The 14,602-nt window shown below is 56.7% G+C and overlaps 5 protein-coding genes across 5 annotated transcripts; 2 read left to right on the top strand and 3 right to left on the bottom strand.

Annotated features, from left to right (window-relative positions):
- Positions 1-1,318: 1,318 nt before the first annotated feature.
- Positions 1,319-2,521, top strand: CDEST_11901 (Putative beta-lactamase/transpeptidase; the record flags this gene model as incomplete). The annotated part of the gene is made up of 1 exon (XM_062928057.1): positions 1,319-2,521. The coding sequence occupies exon 1, from the start codon at positions 1,364-1,366 to the stop codon at positions 2,519-2,521; it is 1,158 nt and encodes a 385-aa protein (XP_062784108.1). The 5' UTR covers positions 1,319-1,363.
- A 385-nt stretch (positions 2,522-2,906) lies between these two features.
- CDEST_11902 (Putative hemerythrin) lies at positions 2,907-3,849 on the bottom strand (the record flags this gene model as incomplete). Its single annotated transcript, XM_062928058.1, has 3 exons — positions 2,907-3,137; positions 3,207-3,686; positions 3,766-3,849. 3 exons carry the CDS (start codon positions 3,847-3,849, stop codon positions 2,907-2,909), a joined length of 795 nt encoding a protein of 264 aa, XP_062784109.1.
- Positions 3,850-4,740: 891 nt separating this feature from the next.
- Positions 4,741-6,495, bottom strand: CDEST_11903 (Putative Cellulose-binding domain, fungal, glycoside hydrolase, family 5). Its single transcript, XM_062928059.1, has 3 exons — positions 5,966-6,495; positions 5,842-5,906; positions 4,741-5,771 (listed from the first exon to the last, which is right to left on the bottom strand). Exons 1-3 carry the CDS (start codon positions 6,294-6,296, stop codon positions 4,968-4,970), a joined length of 1,200 nt encoding a protein of 399 aa, XP_062784110.1. The 5' UTR covers positions 6,297-6,495; the 3' UTR covers positions 4,741-4,967.
- On the bottom strand, positions 6,347-10,031 carry CDEST_11904 (Putative cryptochrome/DNA photolyase class 1, cryptochrome/DNA photolyase, FAD-binding protein). The gene is made up of 2 exons (XM_062928060.1): positions 8,368-10,031; positions 6,347-8,263 (listed from the first exon to the last, which is right to left on the bottom strand). The coding sequence occupies exons 1-2, from the start codon at positions 9,789-9,791 to the stop codon at positions 7,714-7,716; spliced, it is 1,974 nt and encodes a 657-aa protein (XP_062784111.1). The 5' UTR covers positions 9,792-10,031; the 3' UTR covers positions 6,347-7,713.
- A 347-nt stretch (positions 10,032-10,378) lies between these two features.
- On the top strand, positions 10,379-13,687 carry CDEST_11905 (Putative splicing factor cactin, central domain-containing protein). Its single transcript, XM_062928061.1, has 3 exons — positions 10,379-12,040; positions 12,729-12,761; positions 12,847-13,687. The coding sequence occupies exons 1-3, from the start codon at positions 10,550-10,552 to the stop codon at positions 12,862-12,864; spliced, it is 1,542 nt and encodes a 513-aa protein (XP_062784112.1). The 5' UTR covers positions 10,379-10,549; the 3' UTR covers positions 12,865-13,687.
- Positions 13,688-14,602: the final 915 nt, after the last annotated feature.

Here is a 14,602-nt window from a genome sequence, read left to right on the forward strand (position 1 = left end):
GTCACAGGCGGACGAGAGGGATATATGAGACTGGGCCGCACACCTCGTTGATGAGTAGTGACATGCAAATCGGATATCTATCGTGATCACCGGTACACAACCCCGCATGTCTCTTAAGCAGTTGAGCCCCCAGTTGAGCTACCAGTCAACTCCAGAAGATGCACCCGCACTAGGATGAGATATTGTACGACCGGGCTCGAAAGGACTCCTACTGGTCTAAGATGAGAGCCTCAAGGACTACATCTTCCTCCCCGACAGTGTGGCTAATGCCAACAAAGCCACTGTTCGGTAGCCCTTCGCGGCATTGCTACACCACTTTTATGACCTGGTGATTCGATGGGATATCGATACTAAATAATGGTCAAGATTCTTCTTCCGTTATTGATAAATTGTTGCAAACTGGGTGCAACATTTTCAACGTGGCCGCTGGCTCAAATTCGTCATCTGTCTTTTAACATCATGTGGTATTGCATGTGCCTTTCTTGTCATAGCATGTAAATACGGCAGTTGAAATGCCGTTTATGCTTTCCACTCGTTGAGGGCACTACCATGGAGAAAAGTATAAAAAAAAGGTGCATACGTTGCTGGCTGACGAAAATTCATGAACGCGTACGCCAAACTTCAAGCTTGCTGAACACTCGGAATCAGCAAGCATGACCCTCGGAGAACAAATGCTGCAAACCCGCTACCCACCCCCATTATGAAACAATGACCTCAACCAACACTCGAGAGCATCGAGAGCTCTCAGCGGCTTACTCTAGGCGTGTCGAGATGTCCCGAATCGGAGTCAGACTGCCCCGGCCAGACCCGTCTTACGCCCGACGAGGCCTAGCATCAGATAGGTCTCTTACTCTTTTTACAACGACTTGCAGGGGTCATGATCCTTTCCGACAGAACCCGCTGACGAGAACTGGACGGAGGAGCTTTGTTTTTTTTGCGTCACGCTGCACCAGCACCATCCATCTGGTCCTTGGCTCCTCAGAACGCCGGCTGGTTGGGGGTTTCAGCTCCGACATTTGGTGTCCGTCCATGTTGCTTAAGCCGCCCTCCCGTCGTCGGCATCGGCATCGTATCCGCCGATGCTGTGAATGCGGCTGCCGTGAATTGACCGGGATGTCAGTGGACTTCCCTTCTTGCTGAACATGGGACTTGTATTTCCCCATTCGGGCCATTGCGCAGCAACGCATGGCTGACGTGACTCCCTTGGACATCTGAGCTACGCGTTCAATATATAAGTGCCATGGTTTCCAGGTTCTGACGATGTATTGCTATTCAGCATTCAGAACACGCCTTTCACTTACACTCTACCCAACTTTCACATCACCAAATCACTTTCCCTTTAACAACCAACAACACTACCAACATGGCTCTAGTACACGGCTCTTGCGACTCCAGATTTGAGCAAGTTCGCAACCAACTCCAGCAGTTCATCGAGTCTGGAGAAGAAATCGGCGCCGCCATCACCGTCAGCATCGACGGCAAGGATGTCATCGACCTGTGGGGCGGCCATACCGACGTGGAGCGTACCCGGCCGTGGGACAGGGACACCGTCGTCACCGTCTTCTCCCTGACGAAAAACGTCCTCAGCCTTGCCGTTCTTATCCTCGTCGACCGCGGGGTCCTGTCGATCTCCGACAAGGTCGCCAAGTTCTGGCCCGAGTTTGCCGCCAACGGCAAGGAGAACGTCGAGATCCGCCACATCCTCTCGCACACCTCGGGGCTCTCGGGCTGGGAGTCTGACAGGCCGCTGTCGTTTGACGAGATTTGCGACCTGGACGCGGCCGCGGACAAGCTAGCCGCGCAGGCCCCGTGGTGGGAACCCGGCACCGCGTCCGGGTACCATTCCTGGACTTTCGGGTATCTGCTCGCCGCCATCGTCCGCCGGGCTACCGGTTCGACGTTGCAGGAGTTCGTCATCGAGGAGATTGTCAAACCTCTCGGTGCGGACTTCCAGTTCGGAGTGTCCGAGAGCGATCTGGACCGGACCACAGACGTCCTCGCCACGGCCATGCCCCCACTCGGTCCCGGGATGGGTCCCCAGCCCGGCTCCATCGCGGCTAAGACGATGAACCCGCTGCCGATACCGTTGAATTTTGGTAACTCCCCTGCCTGGCGCCAGGGCAATATCCTCTCGGCAAGCGGCCACGCGACCACGCGTGGCCTGAACCGCATCCTCTCGGCCGTCAGCCTGGGCGGCTGCGTCGACGGCAAGCGCTTGCTCTCGCGAGAGACGCTTGACCTGGTGTTCGAGGAGCAGTCCAACGGCGTCGACCTTGTCGTCGGTGCTCCCTTGCGCTTTGGCGTTGGCTTCGCCCTCACGGGGGCTGAAGGTCCCACGGCATACCTGCCAAAGGGGCGCGTGTGCTTCTGGGCCGGCCTCGGGGGTTCTCTCGCGGTGATGGACTTGGATCGGAAGTTGACGATTACGTATGCGATGAACAAGATGTCGATGGCGGGCTTGGGAAACACTGCTGCGAGATCGTATGTCAAGGCGATATATGAGGCTTTGGGTGACGCATGAGAGGGAATGTGGAGGAGGCTGGATGTGGCGGGTATCCCTAATGATTTATGTAGTGGGCAAATAATGAATAAAGAAGCGTTCCAATGGGTAAAGAATGACTTGAAATATAGAGATTTGACGATTCCATTGAGTTCATGTCTGATCCTTTTATAAGTAACTCACCTCAACTTCCATTTCGAGGTCAATCTTGCCATGCATATTCTCGTGCACTCTCAGAGATTCTAGCATGCAGGGTGCCCAATTACAACGCCGCTTACATCTTGAAGAAGACGACTACAAAGCACCAAGCCGATGTGTAGCATAGCAACATGAAAAATAAGTTGATTCAAAACCCTCATCATCAGTGGTTACCCTCCCTACAGTCGTAAGCCTAATGTTCTCCCGCCTATGAACTAGGATCTGCTTTTCCAGGGACAGCATAAAGGGGCTTCAAATTGCCCATCCGGTCGCACGCGGCAAACTTCCACGATTTCCTGTGGATCCAGTACGTGCCATGTCGGCAAAGAAGCTTGACAATCGACGGTGCCGGTGGCCAGACCGCCCATCGGTCACCTTCGAAAGCGACATCGTGGTTGGAGAGGCAGAATGGCAAGCCCTTGACCAAGCCCAATGATTTCTACCGGACACACTCCGTCAGCAGCGTACAACGGATCCCTGGCATCGCCATCGCCCGCTTGGGACTCACCATGTTCTTCTCGCCCTCTTCTGCAAACTTCTGCTCCAGCTTGGCCATCTTGTCCACGCCAAAGAGCTTCAGCCCCAAGATGCTGGGGATCTCGTCGCCGAGGTGTCTTGTCAACGCCTCGCCGAACCCGTCGATCAACGTCACCAGCCTCGACCCGTCAAACTTCTCCCTCCCGGAAGCACAGGCGTCGACGTACGTCTTGAACGCCTCCAGCCCGTCGTGGAACTCCTTGTGCTGCGACACGTTGCAGTCCATCAGCCCCTTCTGCCCCGTCATCGCCTCGATAGCTGGGAAGAAGTCCGCCTCCTCCCCCGAGTGGTGGACGTGGAGCAGGTCGTGCCAGGCGAGGACGTATCGCAAGAATGCATTGGACTCCGAGGCCGGGACGTGCGGCGCTTGCAGGTAGATCGAGTTCAGGCCGCGGATCGCCATGTTGTGAACGAGCGCCATCTCGGAGGCGACACGGACGAACATGTCGGGCTTTTACCCCCTTTCAGCTTCTCGATCCAGCGAACACGAGTTTTGTCAATGGGGGGGGGGGGGGGGGGGGGGCACTGACCTCCGGGGCATCTTTTTCGTTTTGCGAATTTTGGAATGTCGGGGTTGGTATGAGAGCGTACGGGTGATCGGCGTAGAAGGCCATGATGGAGGGAGCCTGTGGATGCTGCTGATACTGGGAACGGGGGTAATAGAAGCGAGACAGAAAGCTTGGTCCACGATCAACATGCTTCCATCAGGAGGGTCCAGGCAGCTGCTTCTTAAGTCGAAGCTCTAGGTAGGTAGGTGGCTAGACGTGGAACTGTTCATACCTCAGCTTCTACCCACATCAGCTGTGCCACTTCAGCCTCGAAGCCACGTCTAGTCATGGTTCAATGGCCTGGTTGCTGTTTTTCCGAGGTAGCTCGCAACTCAGCCTCGCGTGGGAAGTAAACATCACGCTTGATAAATGGAATGGTCGACCGTTTCCGTCTCGAGAGTCGGAGTCAAGTCGATGACCTGCTGCTGTTTCTATTCGTCCTGATTGTTTTCCCGACTTTCAGCGTGGCGCGCTAATCACCTGGAGCGGCTAGCTGGCGTCTTCCAGGCTGGGTGCCGAAAAGCGCCATGCTGTGAACTTTATAAAGGGCTTACATTAGGCTGAGACTCAGGAATGATGGCGTAGGAGCAGGACGAAAAGCCGTCGTGACATTCGAGAGCCCGACTATCGTTGTGCCTCGGGGAGGCCTCCAGCGATCCTTCCTGTCAGTCAGACACAGATATCGAAACTTCCAACTGCATCACATCAACAACCGATTAGAAACCCCTCGTTTTGGCATTCAGTAAAATGGGCATTACATGAAGCATTTCTGAAGCATGTTCACTATTCACTAAAATGAATGAGCCGGCCTTCACGGACCGGATACAATTCACTATTACGGAGAAGGGTGGGTACGTTAGGACCGGGTGCGCCGGTGGGTCGCCGGTGCCCCGATACCAGGTCCACAGTACAAGACGGAGACGGGTGCACGCTGGATTCGCACTTGAGAAACAAAACTTGTATCCAGTAATGTGCTATACGAATGAGAAAAGGCCCAACATTGGAGCCTTGAGCCAACCTTGATCATGCCAAGATGTGGAACGAAGAGAGTATATACGAACCCAAATATGTACAGAGAAGTGGGATCTAAATCATCCAAAGATGATTGCTTTTAGGCTCTTGATGATTCTTCTCGGAGCGGTGAATTGGGAAGAGTTCACTGAGCCATTCAAGTCCATCCTCACCTACGCCAAATAGCCCTTGAGGAGGCTGTTGTAGTACTGGTATCCCGTGCCGGAGGGAGGCTCGAAGCTGAAGATGTAGTCGCTCCACCAGGGCCCGGCAGACCACCAGAGCGCGCCGGACCACACGTCCGAGTTGGCCTTGAGGTAATCGAGGAGGCCCTTGACAGCGGTCTGACACTGGGGGTTGGCCCCGCCGGCGAACTCGCCCAGGATACCGACCTTGCCATTCTGGCGGAGCCAGGCGGTCGCGGCCTGGACCCTCTCGACGCCGATCGTCGTCGACACGCACGTCGGAGACGTCCCCGAGCTGTCCGAGTCGAGGTACTGGTGCATCTCGTAGACGATCTTGTTCAGGGGGTCCGTGAGGGCCTTCATGTTGTCGTTGACCGTCGGCCACGACCAGGCGCCGGACCACTGGTTGCCCTCGACGAAGATGTACTGCGTGGCGCCGGTGGCGCGGATGCCGTTGATGGCGGCCTGGTTGAGGTTGAGCACGAGCGTCTGATCCATGGTGTGGTACTCGTTGTTGGTGTCGAAGACGACCCTGTCATTGCCCTTGAACTGGTTGGCGAAATTGGTCCACCACGTCTGGAAGCCGGCGACGTCGGTGATGACGTTGTTGTTGAAGCGGCCGTAGTTGTGGGGGTCCAGGACGGCCCAGCCCCCGCTCTGGGTGATGTGGTTGACCACGTTGGTGAGGTTCTGGAGGTACGCGTTGTTGAAGCCGCTGGTCAGCGAACCGGGCGTCAGGCGCTCCATCTTGAGCTGCACGCGGAAGGTGTTGTATCCCTGGCCGCGGAGGGTCTGCGTAAGGAGCTGTCAGTACACTGACACTGACTGTCAAACTCGGTGCTGGAGCTTTGGGGCAACGTACGGTGATGGTAGCCGGATTGGGGAAGATGAACTCGGTGCCCCAGGTGCCGGGCAAGACCTTCTCGCCTGGTGTTTGAGTGTTAGCGGAACCCACCAACCATCGCCAATTTGATAGGGAGACCTACCAAACTCTCCTCCGGCCTCGTTGACACCGAACCACTTCCAGCCGAGGTTGCTGGTCGGGGGAGGTGTCGAGGTGGTGGTGGGGGGCTTGACCGTCGACGTCGTGGTCGACGTCGAGGTTGTCGTCGTCTTCGTAACCAGAGTGGTCGGAGACGGCGCCGGACCGGAGCCGGGCAGACACTGGCTGTACCACGGGTTCGAGTAGATACAGGTGTAGCCGGGGATACAGGTCGTCGGCCCATTCCAGTCTGAGCTGCCGCCGCACTGAGCCCAGGCGCCGGCCTGGGCAGAGGCCACGCCGACGAGGGCGCCAAGAGAAAGCAGGTACTTCATGATGAGTTAGTTGCCTTCGAGATGAGTCGTCTTCGATGCCGGTACACAGAGGCAGGAAGAAGATTGTCTCGGCACATGGCCTTGGCTGCCATTCTTATACATCAGATGCGGACGAGTACTCCTTGGCGCCGCCACTCTTCCTCGGACCGCTTCGCGATGTGACCTCTGCCCATGGAGACCTCCATTCCGTGGCGCCTTTCCCCTTTCACGGTCGAGGATGCGAGGCTCCCGAAGGGTTGCAGGAGCTTCGCGGCTCGCTACCAGTCTGCCAGAGGTCATCTGGACGTGATCGTGCTCAACATCGGCCTATATCGTCGGCTCGACCACCCGTGTGAAGCGAGAGATCACCAGGGATTCCCGGTCGGTTTCTCTTTCCAGGCCGGCACGTTTAGAGCCGCAAATATGCCGCTGACGCTTTGCGAGCAGGATGGGCAACGTCGGACCGGCTTACTGATATCGCATCCTCTACCCAACCGGGATCGAGGCAGGTGACCACTGGGCAATGCGACCAATGGGCGGGGGGCTTCAATTTCCGAGCCCGGGAAAACGGGATTCGCGGCCTCGGAGAAGGGGGTTATTTTGGAATTGGGAGTTGGGAATTGGGCCGGAGTCTCAGCCTCCGAGGTTGCATCGAGCCCGTCGGGCGCGCACTTTATAAACACATGACCACGGCCCGGATGCTTGTCGGAACCAGAGATTTTAATATGGTTCCCGCGGCTGTTTCCACCACTTGAGTCCTAAGCTGCAAATGAGGTTGGAACGGTTCGAGGGACAGCAAAGCCCGGCTGTGACCTCCTTGGGGTTCCCGCCCAGTCCCGTCCTTGCTGGGCTGGGCCTACAAGCTGTTTTCAACTGCTTTCTGTGGTGACACGACGCCAATCTCGAACATGGGGTTATGCTGGACTCGTCATCGTCAAGGCGAAAACCCGGAGATCGTAGCACTCGGTTTCCGTTGATCCTCGGGAAGCCATCGGTAGTTCCTGGCTTGGCCTCTCGATTCCTGAGCCAATGTGATTGTTGGGGGTGTTTTTGCCACATCCTACACTACAGACTCAACCGCGCTCAACCACCGCCGGTCTGTTGCGAGGAGAACAGGGGTGAACCGACGATCTTGTTCCGGTCACGTCCGGTTCAGATGTCCGACGTCCCGCAGGCTCTCATTCAACGGACAGATGGCGTGACCCTTACACGGTTCGTAGGGCCGCGACTCAGACATGGGCCGGCTTGTCGGCGCTCCCATTATCTATTAGAGGATAAAGGAACTGTAGGAACTGTAGGAACTGTAAGAACTTTGCCGGAAATCCCGTCAAGGACATGATTGGCATCCCCGAACCACAACTCCGATGACGCTCTTGGTGTTATACACTGTTTACTTGATTCTCTCTTCTCGCCATCCAAGTCCTTGACAGCCTCCGTGCTACAAGTCGTCTCTCCCGATACCGTACTTGTACGCAGACAAGGCGCGCTCACGACAGCTCTTGTGCTCAACAATCTGCTCAGGATACCCGGCCTTCTTCGTCTGCGCTCCGGAACCACGGCCGTAAGGGTCATGAATGGCCTTGCCCTTGACGCCCTTGAGCTCAGGCACCCACTTCCGGATGTACTCGCCGTCGGGGTCGAACTTCTCGCTCTGCAACAGTGGGTTGAAGATCCGAAAGTAGGGTTGGGGATCGACACCGACGCTGGCGGAGAAGCCCCAGCCGCCATTGTTGGAGGCAAAGTCGCCGTCAATGAGTTGCTCCATGAAGTAGCGCTCGCCCATGCGCCAGTCAATGAGGAGGTCCTTTGCAAGGAAGCAGGCGACGATCATGCGGCACCGGTTATGCATCCATCCCATTGCGTTCATCTGGCGCATGGCGGCGTCGACGATGGGGAAGCCTGTCCTGCCGGCGCACCAGGCCTTGAAGTCGTCCATGTCGTAAGACCATTCGATATTTGCGTACTCGGGCTTGAAGGGTTTGTTCATGCTGTGGCCGGGCTAATCAGCGATCATGACGTAGCGGTTGCGACGTAAGAGGGAGAGGGAGAGATAGAGAGAGAGAGAGAGAGGCGGGCCTCCATCCAAACATACCAGACGTATGGCCAGTTCACCAGGACGTGCTTGTAAAAGTCCCGCCAGGCCACCTCGCTTATCCACACACGGATCCCCTCGATGCCCGCGTCGAGCTTCTTGGTCTTGTTCCGGTCACGCGCATACCGCACGCAGGTCCTCGAGCTGATGGTTCCGCTGGCAAGGTGCACTGAGAGGTTCGAAGTCCCGGGTTCGTAGGGGATATTGCGTTTGTTGTGGTACTGGCCGACCTTTTCCTCGCAGAACTTCTCCAAGCGACTTCGCGCCTCGTGCTCGCCGGCCGGCCACAAGGCACGAAAGCGCTTCTTTTGCTCATCGTTGTCGAGCTCCCGGCCCGCAACCTCGTCCGGGATCTCCGCGTCAAACAGCTTGCTGAAGCTCTCCCTAGCGCTGGAAGGGTTCCTTGCGGGCGGATCGTAGAGCTCGAGGAGGTCCAGATTCTCATGAACATGGCGGACCCAGGTCCGGAACCAGGGAGAGTAGACGGCATACTGTTTGCCTGTTCCGCTGGCGAGTTGGCCGGGAGGCACGACGCACGTATCGTGCAGGACCTCGTACGAGAGGCCCCTGTCGGCAAACATGCGGACCATCTTGGCCTCTCGTCGGAGCTCGTCGACCTCGTACTCCATATTGGCAAACAAATGGCTGGCCCCCCATTGATCCATGAGCTCTGCGATCCTGTCAGGGATCGTCTTGCGTTTGTCGACCGTCTCGACATAGAGCGGGATGTCCAGCTTAGACAGGTCCTCCCTCAGAACATGCAGGGTCCTCAGCATAAAGTCGACGCGGATGGGAGCCGTGAGGTGTGCCTCGTAGTCCTGGGGGCTGATGATAAACATGGCGATCAGCGGAACCCCTGCCTCCTTGGCCTTTTCGCTCGCAAGGGAGAGCGATCGGTTGTCTGCCGTCCGCAGGTCCATCTTGAACCAGTGCACGACGGCCTTCTTCGGTTTGACGGCCTTTCGCGCCGTGGACGTGTCCTCGAGCGCCGAGGTGAGCTCTTGGATGGGTTTGGGGAGTTCGTCATTGTTGTAGGCGCGTGCGCGGTCGTTGCTCATCTCGTGAGGGTAGAACTTGCGGAGGACGATGCCGTGCTTCTCGGCGTCTGTGTGAAACGGGTGCGGCCGGCGCAAAGGATCTCGATCTCCACCATTCTGCTCCTCGTCCGTCTTGATCCTCTTCCTTCCCGAGTCGCTGGACTCTGCAGCGGGTGCCGACTTGCGCTTCTGCTTGGGTGGCATCGTCGAGAAGCGACGCGGGTTAGATATAGGGAATCTGTTCGGGTGAGTCCTGGGGGAGATGGAGAGGAGAGAAAAGCTCGAGGCGAGGCAAGCAGCAGAAGCAGCAAAGACAGCAACAACAGCAGCAGGTGAAGTCGGTGGCAGATACGCGTTCCTGGACAGCAGAACGCGACACGGGAGCATATGGTGATGGAGAGAGGGGGAGGAAAACGGTGGTGAGATGCGTGCGGCGGAATGGTTTAGGTTGCGGGATTCATTCTGCGTAGTTTAGAGCTTCGGCTTCACCTTCGATCTGTGACATTAGCTGCTGCTTATCCTGCTAGTTAGAATCCGAACCTCCACTGCTGGTGCTGGGCTATAAAACTAGGCAAGCCCCAATGGGACAGCGAAGGGGCGATGGGATCATGCTGGGGAAAAGTCGACGATCGGCCGATGTCTTGTGCGTCATCATGTTCCTGAAATCGGGAGATCGGGACGTGCATCAACTTTAGCGTCCCAGGGGTCTGGATTAGCGGGGGAAGATTAGAGATTTAGGGGCTCTTGGGACTCCAGGTGCCCCCCCTGGCCTAATGCAGGCCAACTTGATTGGCTGCTCGAAGATGATTGTGCGCTAGAGCTCTCGCTTCCCTTCACCTCACCAGCTCCTCCTATTTTGGAGAGATTCTCGGTCAGTCTCGGTGTACACCATCCATAACAGTTCGGTGAAATGCCGACACGTGATCTTATCGATAAGGATGACGTTCTGGCCGTTCAGCTCCTCGGCTCCCGCAACCCAACTGGCGACGGCGACGAGATATGCCCCAAAAAACTTGCGACCTTCACAACAACGTCAACGTCTACGACGGAAAAGCATACCCCCTTTATCTGACACTCAAACCTCTGTTGTCGATTCTCGTTCTTTCCTTTTCCTTGCGGTGCCTCCCTTACGAACGTAAGCAAACATGGACCCGGGCCGTCGAGCGATGCTGTCTGGGCGCAGGTCCCCCAGTCGCAGAGGCGGCGAGAGAGATAGAGACATTGCGTCGCCGCGACGCGACCCCAACAACCGCATCACCAAGCCCTCGAACCCCCATCCCTCGTCGACTCCGAGTTCGAGACCGCCACGTCAGAATAAAAGTTCGAGCTACATGACGCAGGACGAGCAGTCGAGGCAGTTTGTCGCCGACGAAGACAAGTTCGTTCTGAAACAGGCCAAGAAGAAGGCCGACATACGGGTTCGGGAAGGCCGAGCCAAGCCCATTGATCTCCTGGCTTTCAATCTGCGCTTTATCGACTCGGATCGAGACGTCTTCGACGACGACGATGCCGACCTGCACATCAACGTGCCGTCTCCAGAGGATGTGTTGCAGGGGCTGGGCGAATCACAGCTCCAGGAGCTGGACGCTGACATGACGTCCTACCACACCCTGGAGCAAAACGACCGCAACCGCGACTACTGGAGGGCCTTGCAAACCATCTGCGCTGACAGGCGGCAGAAGCTGAAACCGCAGGGCCCGGACGCCCGGGTCGTCAGCACAGTGTCGGAAGACGTCGACAAGATCCTGCGACCCAAGACGTACGAGCAGCTCGACGCCCTCGAGTCCCAGATCAAGGCCAAACTACGCTCCAATGACGACATCGACGTCGACTACTGGGAGCAGCTCCTTCGCAGCCTGCTGGTGTGGAAGGCCAAGGCCAAGCTCAAGAAGGTGTACGAAGCAATTAGCGAGAGAAAAGCTGCCATGCTCAAGCTGCAGGACCCGACAAAGGCTTCTGCTGCTGCTGCTGCTGCCGCCGCTTCTGCTTCTGTCGTCCCAGTGCAGGCCGAGTCTATTTCGGGCCCTGCGGCCGTCCGGAACCCGTCATCTGAACAACCCAGTAGGGCCGACACAAAGGCGGTGCCTGTTTCAAGTGCACCGCAAGGTGGTGCGCCACCACCGGGAACGGCGCGTTTTGCCCAGACGGGCAACGAAGACTTCTCGCAGGCCACCAAGGCGCTCTACGATCGCGAGGTGGCACGCGGCGTCAACGAGGACGAGGAGATATTCACGGCCGAGGAGACCGTCGCCAGCACGTCGAAGCCGCAGTGGGCGGACAAGTACCGTCCGAGGAAGCCCAGATACTTCAACCGGGTGCAGATGGGCTACGAATGGAACAAGTACAACCAGACGCACTACGACCACGACAACCCGCCGCCCAAGGTGGTCCAGGGCTACAAGTTCAACATCTTCTACCCCGAGCTGATCGACAAGACAAAGGCACCCACCTTCAAGATCATTCGAGAACACGGGAGGAAAAGGGGAGAGTCCTTTGCAGCTGCAGGAGAGGAGGACACGTGCCTCATCCGTTTCATCGCGGGGCCGCCGTACGAAGACATTGCATTCCGCATCGTGGATCGTGAGTGGGATTACAGTGCAAAGAGGGACCGCGGCTTCCGGAGCTCTTTCGACAAGGTATGTCTACGCCTTCTGTCTTCTGTCCATGCCGTTTACGCCCATGCATACATACTGTCTACACTGTCTACACTGTCTGTACTGCCTTCACGTGGCCCCTTTTCCCCCTTAAACCCCATGGCGAAGTCTACATGGCACAATTGCATAGAGGGAGAGCACAAAGATGATTTAGGAGAGATCATGCAGGGGGGAGGAGGGGAGGCATGAGGAGGAGGAGATGGAGGACGATCTGCATGAGGACGAGCTGCAAAAGTGCGCCCGCACAGCTGTGCCCCTTGTCTCTTTCTCTCTCCTCTCATTCCCCCCCAATTCCCCGTCTAGCTCACTCCATCATCTGCCGCCACTTCTCGAAGGAACCGGCCCTCCCTCAGATGGTCATGGGATGCCGAGATAGACGCAGACGCAGACGCAGACGCAGACATACTTGAGGATTACAGGCCAAGAGACGGCAACTCGGTCAACTCGGCCGACTCGTTTTCCGCGAGCCACCGCCCAGTATCAACCGCCTACACGCGCGCCTCTTGACTTCTCTACTTATTCTATTTCTGTCACATTTCCTCCTCCTCCTCCTCCTCCTCCTCCTCCTCCTCCTCCTCCTTCTCTTCTCCTCATCGTCCTCGTCCTCGTTTAACTCCTCCCCCGTCCACCCCAGTACATGGCGCGTTGAGCTAATCTTATCTCCCTGCAGGGCATCCTGCAACTGCACTTTCAATTCAAAAAGGTAAGGGACAAGACCCACTCGCACTCTGCTTTACTGATTGCTGCCGTTGTTTCTTTTTCTTTTACTGACATGATGACACCCGCAGATCTACTATCGGAAGTAATGAATGGCCCTGGGACATGGGGCTGGGGAGAAGGAGATGTGCTCGTATACTCACGATGCATCGTAGATGTAACAGAGTCAACCAGTTGTGCGAAGAGAGAGTACATGATGCACATGGGAGCCGCGTTTGGGTTTGGTTTCGTTCTTGCGAGTCTTTCGGCCGACCTAGACCGAGAGCCGGGTCACTTCAGATCTGGGACTGCCATCTGGATCGCACTCGTTCGCCTCATCTTAAACTTCCTTGTCTTCTTCCTCTTCTTCTTCATCGCCTGCTCGCCGCTCTCAATGACGTCGGTACCATGTACTCACTCTCCCTCTCTCTCTCTCTCTCTTGTCAGTCTCTGCCGCACGCAGTTTCACCGAAAGATACATACACTACAGACTACAGACTACGCACTACATGCTGACCGGAGTACTGTACCGCAACCGATCGACCGCCACTGGCCGCAAGCCAGGGAGTGGGAAGACGAGAGAATGAAGCACAAATACACGGGCGACCATAGCTTTCGCCTCCAACTAATCAACATCGTCCTTCTCACCTCGTCGTGTAACCATTGGTACTAGGGCTTACCGGACTAGCCAACGGGTCTCTTCCGAGCCCAGCATCTACGAATACTGTGTGTGTAGTGCACCTCCCTGGCCCCCACGACGCTATGCCGCCCACCCTGGGTCAACTGACATGATGAGGAGCATAGTTGTATGAGTTTATCCTGGCAGGAATCGGAATACAATGGCTGCAGCTAGCTACTGATATCCACACCACTGCAGCAGAACCCACCTCGACCCTGCCCACCACGCCTTGCCTTGCCTTGCCTTGCCTTGCCTTGCCTTGCCTTGCCTTGCCTCTCGCCTCTACGAATACATCGAATACAAACACAGAGTGACAGAGTGACAACCACTACCGTACGTCGACGATCCAAACCTTTCACCGACTAGGTCTTGAGGGGGCGAGCCTCGGCCATGGACTATAGACAATGTGCCATGGCAATGGCAACGGAAATGGCAATGGTTCGGGGCATCGTGACGAGCGGCAACGGCAGGAAGAGGACCGTGGGCAGCACACACTCCTTAACTTGAGATGATCGGTCTTCCCTGTGTCATGTACATGCACCCAAAAGGCAGAAGAGAATTAAGGCAGGGGAACTCGAAACAGCTCCCTCTCTGTCTCTCTGTCTCTTTCTCGCTCTCTCGCTCTCTCGATCTCTCTCTCTCTTCCCAAGCAAGCGGCGACATCTCGGCCCAGACGGGACTGCATCTCCACTTCCCCCTTATTTTTGAATAGGCGTCGAAAAAAAACCGTAGAATGCGACAATGATCTACATGTCGGCGGGCTGGCAGCTCGGTAGACCGATCTTCCGACCGCCTTGCTACCTCATCGAGACATACACTAGAGGGTATCTGAGGCGGCGCTGATGGCCGTGACGACGAGTGATTGGCCCTCTCTCGCCAAAGTCAATGCACGCGGCCGATGTACCTGCTGCTGCTCCCCGGGATGGGATGCCGCTGCCGCCGCCGCCGCCGGTGGTGGTGGTGATTGTGGTTGTAGTGCTGATTCTGCTGTTGCCGATGCTGCTGCTGCTGCTTTACTTACTGCAGAATGCTCCCCGAAGAGGGACAAGCGACTGACTGGGACTTCTTTGGCTGACCTCGGTCCAGCCATGCCAACGACAAAACTACGTCGTCTGGTCGGACGGTCTGTACCTTTGTACAATGGGGGCCCTGTCACTTTCTGTCGCCGC

Source organism: Colletotrichum destructivum, chromosome 8 (genome assembly GCF_034447905.1).
Source record: "Colletotrichum destructivum chromosome 8, complete sequence".
Taxonomy (NCBI): Eukaryota; Fungi; Ascomycota; class Sordariomycetes; order Glomerellales; family Glomerellaceae; genus Colletotrichum; species Colletotrichum destructivum.

Bases quoted from the DNA above. Each gene is read 5' to 3' on its own strand.
- CDEST_11903 (XM_062928059.1), bottom strand. From the start codon at position 6,296: ATGAAGTACCTGCTTTCTCTTGGCGCCCTCGTCGGCGTGGCCTCTGCC. The intron at 5,907-5,965 runs GTAGGTCTCCCT...CTCAAACACCAG, and splicing joins CGAGGCCGGAGGAGAGTTTG to GCGAGAAGGTCTTGCCCGGC. The intron at 5,772-5,841 runs GTACGTTGCCCC...CTCCTTACGCAG, and splicing joins CCAATCCGGCTACCATCACC to ACCCTCCGCGGCCAGGGATA.
- CDEST_11904 (XM_062928060.1), bottom strand. From the start codon at position 9,791: ATGCTCCCGTGTCGCGTTCTGCTGTCCAGGAACGCGTATCTGCCACCG. The intron at 8,264-8,367 runs GTATGTTTGGAT...GCCCGGCCACAG, and splicing joins GTGAACTGGCCATACGTCTG to CATGAACAAACCCTTCAAGC.
- CDEST_11905 (XM_062928061.1), top strand. From the start codon at position 10,550: ATGGACCCGGGCCGTCGAGCGATGCTGTCTGGGCGCAGGTCCCCCAGT. The intron at 12,041-12,728 runs GTATGTCTACGC...ATCTCCCTGCAG, and splicing joins TCCGGAGCTCTTTCGACAAG to GGCATCCTGCAACTGCACTT.